Source organism: Salmo salar, chromosome 16 (genome assembly GCF_965601325.2).
Source record: "Salmo salar chromosome 16, fSalSal1, whole genome shotgun sequence".
In the NCBI taxonomy this organism is placed as follows: Eukaryota; Metazoa; Chordata; class Actinopteri; order Salmoniformes; family Salmonidae; genus Salmo; species Salmo salar.
The window spans coordinates 88387105-88393104 of NC_138306.1; the positions used below are offsets into that span (position 1 = coordinate 88387105).

At 42.2% G+C, this 6000-nt stretch overlaps 1 protein-coding gene across 2 annotated transcripts in view; it reads right to left on the reverse strand.

The window, feature by feature from the left end:
• Positions 1-4485, reverse strand: part of LOC106596303 (exosome complex exonuclease RRP44) — a 28095-nt gene extending 23610 nt beyond the window's left edge. For both annotated transcript variants that reach the window (XM_082963161.1, XM_082963160.1), the window contains exons 1-7: positions 4172-4485; positions 3607-3764; positions 2750-2943; positions 1339-1412; positions 1013-1180; positions 414-689; positions 58-195 (exon numbers count right to left, since the gene is read on the reverse strand). In XM_082963161.1, the coding sequence (XP_082819287.1) occupies positions 58-195; positions 414-689; positions 1013-1180; positions 1339-1412; positions 2750-2943; positions 3607-3764; positions 4172-4390 (1227 nt within the window). In that variant the 5' untranslated portion in view covers positions 4391-4485. The remainder of the gene's footprint in view (positions 1-57; positions 196-413; positions 690-1012; positions 1181-1338; positions 1413-2749; positions 2944-3606; positions 3765-4171) is intronic.
• Between the last annotated feature and the right edge of the window lie 1515 nt (positions 4486-6000).

Consider the following 6000-nt stretch of genomic DNA (forward strand, 5'->3'; position numbering starts at 1 on the left):
TAATGATACGTGATCATCTGAGCAGCCCAGCTGAATAAAGACCTGAGAGACACATACATTAGGGTATCTGGAGTGCTTGGGCCAGCCGTCGATGGCCACCATGATCCTCTGTCCTGCTAACGTGGCCGCCTGGCGCGTCTCGATACGGATCCTGGGGATACGACGGTCAGCTGGGGTGAAGAGGTGACGGGTCGCCTGGGAAGGGAAGAAGGGGTAAAAGACCAGGAACAATGAGATATCTTTGGTCTTGTTCACATTCGTCAGCACAAAACAAGTACGACAGACGACAAATAATCACAAGAGAAACCAAAGCATGGTGGTATATGCATCCATATGGACAAATACTCATGTAGGATTTCTGAAGGGTTTGATTTGATTGATGTGTTGATTGACAGAGCAGAGAGGTGACGCACCTCTTTGATTTGGGACAGGAAGAGCATGCCACAGAAAGCTCTCCAGTTCCTCTTGATGATCCCCACCACCCTGCCTGTGGGCTTCCGTGACCCCGCCCCCGACGGACCACTCTTCAACTCTGCCTCCTCCTCCTCCGTGACATCATCCTCCTTGGGCCCCTCGTCCTGCAGCACCACAGACGACGGAGCCACCCATTGGTTCAGAGGCAGGATCTCCACAGCAACCAGGTCCTGATGGACAGCCCTGTTCAAGTTCTGTAGGCCTTGGATGAGAACCTGAGGGGTGGGACAGGAAGAGGACGTGTTACCATGGTAACCAACGCTGCTTCGTTTACATTTCCCATCCAATCCCTTGCTCACTCACTCATCCCCATGTCACCAGCTGGCACTTAGAACAGCATCAAAGATTCTCCACTCCCATCCAATGGTAAAGGACAAATAATACTGTTCCAAACCAGGTACATGAACAGAGGAGCTAACTAACAATGAGGAAATATTCAATAACTGTTGGAGGACTTAAAGAATGTTCCATACTTCTATGGCAGGTTACACGGCCAGAATCCACAAATGAACATGAGCTATGCTTTAGCAGCACTCACCTCTGTACTGTCATCTCCTTCTCCGTGGACAAACACAGTAGCCTCCAGGTAGTTGTCTCTGCTAGCCCGGAACGTTCCCTGTTGGAAGGTCCCACTCTTAATCCCAGACTGGATCCTAGACAGGGGCAGGTGCTCCGAGAACAACACCTTACTGCTGGTGATCTCATTCTGAGGGAGGGAGAGAGAGAGAAATTAAACGAATAACCATGAATATGCAGATCTAACATTCTTTATGAATATGCAGATCTAACTTTCTCTATGAATCTAAAATAGCTGCTGCAGAAAGTACATATGTGTAAATGTGATATTGTGTAGATATTAGTTACCTTGTCATCGTTGGTCAAAGCCAGTCGATCCACCAGCTCAGGGTTGGCTATCAGACTCTTGACGTACTCCTCACCTGTGTGGAACAGAGGACGGATGTAGTCGGCCATCTCCTAAAGTAAACATGTAGTCGGCCATCTCCTAAAGTAAACATGTCGTCGGCCATCTCCTAAAGTAAACATGTCGTCGGCCATCTCCTAAAGTAAACATGTCGTCGGCCATCTCCTAAAGTAAACATGTCGTCGGCCATCTCCTAAAGTAAACATGTAGTCGGCCATCTCCTAAAGTAAACATGTAGTCGGCCATCTCCTAAAGTAAACATGTAGTCGGCCATCTCCTAAAGTAAACATGTAGTCGGCCATCTCCTAAAGTAAACATGTCGTCGGCCATCTCCTAAAGTAAACATGTCGTCGGCCATCTCCTAAAGTAAACATGTCGTCGGCCATCTCCTAAAGTAAACATGTAGTCGGCCATCTCCTAAAGTAAACATGTAGTCGGCCATCTCCTAAAGTAAACATGTAGTCGGCCATCTCCTAAAGTAAACATGTAGTCGGCCATCTCCTAAAGTAAACATGTCGTCGGCCATCTCCTAAAGTAAACATGTAGTCGGCCATCTCCTAAAGTAAACATGTAGTCGACATGTTTGAACCTATGTAGTATTGTGACCTTGTGATTAAGGTTAAAGACATGCAGCGGCCACGGGGAGGCGGGGCTGCGCGGCTCATCTTGGAGTATTGAGGTAACAGATATTGTGATATTAAAGACATGAACAGCGGTCTCATCTTGGAGTATTGAGGTAACAGATATTGTGATATTAAAGACATGAACAGCGGTCTCATCTTGGAGTATTGAGGTAACAGATATTGTGATATTAAAGACATGAACAGCGGTCTCATCTTGGAGTATTGAGGTAACAGATATTGTGATATTAAAGACATGAACAGCGGTCTCATCTTGGAGTATTGAGGTAACAGATATTGTGATATTAAAGACATGAACAGCGGTCTCATCTTGGAGTATTGAGGTAACAGATATTGTGATATTAAAGACATGAACAGCGGTCTCATCTTGGAGTATTGAGGTAACAGATATTGTGATATTAAAGACATGAACAGCGGTCTCATCTTGGAGTATTGAGGTAACAGATATTGTGATATTAAAGACATGAACAGCGGTCTCATCTTGGAGTATTGAGGTAACAGATATTGTGATATTAAAGACATGAACAGCGGTCTCATCTTGGAGTATAAGGTAGTTGTTGTGAAATTGTCAGATTACTTGCTGTTACGATATTACTGCACGGTCGGAACTAGAAGCACAAGCATTTCGCTACACTCGCATTAACATCTGCTAACCATGTTTATGTGACCAATAAAATGTGATTTGAGGTAACAGAGGTGTGTTGTTTCTTACATCTGTATGTGAGCAGGCCGGCCTCCTCTGCTTTCTCCTTGTTGCCCCGGTCATTGGTCAGCAAAACAACCTTTAACCCCTTGTCCGTGGGGGTGTTGTTCAGGTGATCACTGTACCACTTTGTAGATATGCGGATGGCTCTGTCATTACGATCGTTGGCGCTTTCCCCCTGCTCTCTCTCTATATACGTTTCTCTGGAACAGAACAATACAACCATACATTGCTTTGAAAAGCATTGATCGGTCACAAATGGATGGACAGTTAAGGCATCAGCATGCTTCAGTTCGGCTGGCGACTAGCCTGAGCTTGGTTAGCTGAACGAGTGTGCTCTCAAACTTAAAAAGACCTTGGCTTGAAAAACAAGAAAAGAAATGGCAATAGTACTGTTTGTCCATTTTGAGACGCCATAGCCAGTATACACTTCCACAAAATAGTCAGAATTAATATAACTCAATAAATCTGTCATAAATTTACTTTTTTGCCTAGGAGATCTTAGTCACGCAATTTTTCATCTGATTAGGATGTTTGGTGCAGTATTTCTCAAGAGAAACCGTGAATGAGGACGAGTCGTTACTCGTTGAACGGACAGCAGAACAAAATGTGTGCACGGACGGCTTAAAAAGCTTTTGCCAAAGTCCAAAAAACGAAACAAAAACATCACAAAATGTCATCGTAATATATGCGCAAACTCTTCCAAACTGTTTTGGCTGGGAAACATGCTGACTTCAGTCTTGCTTCAACTTATTTCAGTCAATTGGTACATCTGCGTCAGTGGTGGGATAACCCCAAGGGTCACTGATTCAAAACCAAGTTAGGCTGCACCCCCTTAAATCACTACAAAACAGTCAGTTATCTACCTGTGATGTTCGTTAGTGAAAGTGTAAAAGTGTTTTTCCTTGTCGTGAAGGATGTCTTTCAATCGCTTGTAGATGGGGGCGCTCCTGTGGCGGACCTCTTGGAGTACAGTCTGCAGAATGATCACGTTCTTGATCAAGGGATCCTCCAGGATATCAATCTACAGACATTAAACGGGATATTGATTCAGCATGGTAGAATGTCACAGCTGAAAGTTAGTCAAATTAGTGTTAGCTAGATCAGGGTTTCCCAAACTTGATCCTGCACGTTTTGGTTTTTGCCCCAGCACTACATAGCTGACTCAAATAACTAACTCATCATCAAGCTTTGATTATTTTCATCTGCTGTGTAGGGCAAAAACCAAAACGTGCACCCGGGGGACGGGGCAGGACCGAGCTTGGGAAACCCTGAGCTTGATAAATTCACACTTTCACCACAGGCGTGTCAGACATCTAAACTGTAGTGATGCGGTGGGACAATCTAGCGTTTACTTTAGACATGTACTTTTTGTATTGATTTGTTGTTAATAATAACGTTTACGTTAGACATTATTCCACAGTAACGTACCTGGCTCAACACAACGTTTGTGTCTGGGAGTAAATAGTGTGGGAAAGAACACAAGTTGCTTTCAATGCAAGCGTCTTTCTGCAACACAGACTCTTCTTGCTTGCATTCTGTACAAACTTCACTCCCGCACCAAATATCGTCTCGCAGGTAGTGCTCACGGACTATTTTCATGATCCCGCCTGATCGGGTTTTCTTTAGGAAAGTTTTTGATTTCAACATTACTACGATAAATATATATTACAACAGTAATTTTGATACGTTTCTACTCATAGGTGTACATCAACAAACATTCCACCCGAGACCGATGTACACACGTGGGGGGAGGGAAGATAAAAACATTCCCGGGGTTTCTTGTGACGGATCATATCTGATTCAGATTCTATTGTGAAAGTTACCAGATACTTTGTGTACTTTTTATACATGTATCAATTAAATATGTGTATTTTAGAAACAATTTAGGGGGAATTTTATGATAGATAATTAAATATGTCATAATATATTTTCCAACTCTGTGTAAAACTATTTAAGGCCATCTTCTTTTTCTTCTTCATTTTAATCGTGGTGTGCAAACCAACCTTCAGAAGCGTTACAGCGCCGTTGCGGGCTGGAGTGTGATAGAGACAGTGCAAGTGCTCGTCAACAACACTTGCATGCATAATCAGGGTGGAATACGTCATCTTGTTTCCTTGAAAACGATAAAGAGGTCTGTAGCGACTGATAATGTAATAACTGCCAATAATGTAATATCGGCTAATAATGTAATAACTTTAACATTTAACATTTTATAAATGCTGATAATGTAATAAATTGCCAATAATGTGTAATAAATATGCTGAACGCATAACGTAATAACATTTTTGAGTATAATGTAATAGTTACTACAGTTAGTTATTACATTATGCGTTGATTATGACAAAGTGTGTAACTTTTTTTTCATCAATAGTGTAATGACTTCAACCAATGATGCAATAACAACCTAAAATCACTATCTTTGTTTAATGTCATGCATATTAAGTGTCACACACTTGAGGAATACTTTTCATTTGCATCCGTTGCCACAACAGACTTGCAGGGGGAGGAGTTCACTAACAGACTGACTGACTGACTGATTCACTCACTCACTAACACTTAACCCATTGACCCAAGGTCAAAATCTCTGTTTTTCCACCACTTTCATTTATCTGCCTTTACAGTCCTTCTATGTGCCTCACATATGGAAGTATGACACCTTTTCTTTTTCAGGTCAACCAGTACAAGAACCTTTTAATAGAAAGTTGCCTTAACAGCTCTATTTTACATATGTTCTGGTCTTGTGTAGATGTGACAACATTTTGGGACTGTATTATCTGTAATATCTAAGTGTGTCGGAATTCAAATGCCTCAATCTCCCTGTTTATCTCGGCTGGGAAACATGAGTATGGGCCCTCAGAGGGGTTGGATTAAATGCGGAAGACACATTTGGGACTGTATTATCTGTAATATATAAGTGTGTATTACATTATCAGCATGTATTACATCATCAGCATGTATTACATCATCAGCATGTATTACATCAGCATGTATTACATTATAAATGCAAAAGGTAATATCTTACTACCAACTATTACATTATTGGCAGTTGTTACATCATCAACTGCCATTTCAGGGCAGATCTCAGTGAAACTCAGTGACCCCTCTGAACAGATGGGGGCCACTAAGTGCAGTGGTTACCTTGGTTACATCACATATGAAGGTACCGCGTAGGTAAGGGGACATTGATTTGTTTATTCAGGTAAGGGGACATTGATTTGTTCATTCAGGTAAGGGGACATTGATTCATTTATTCAGGT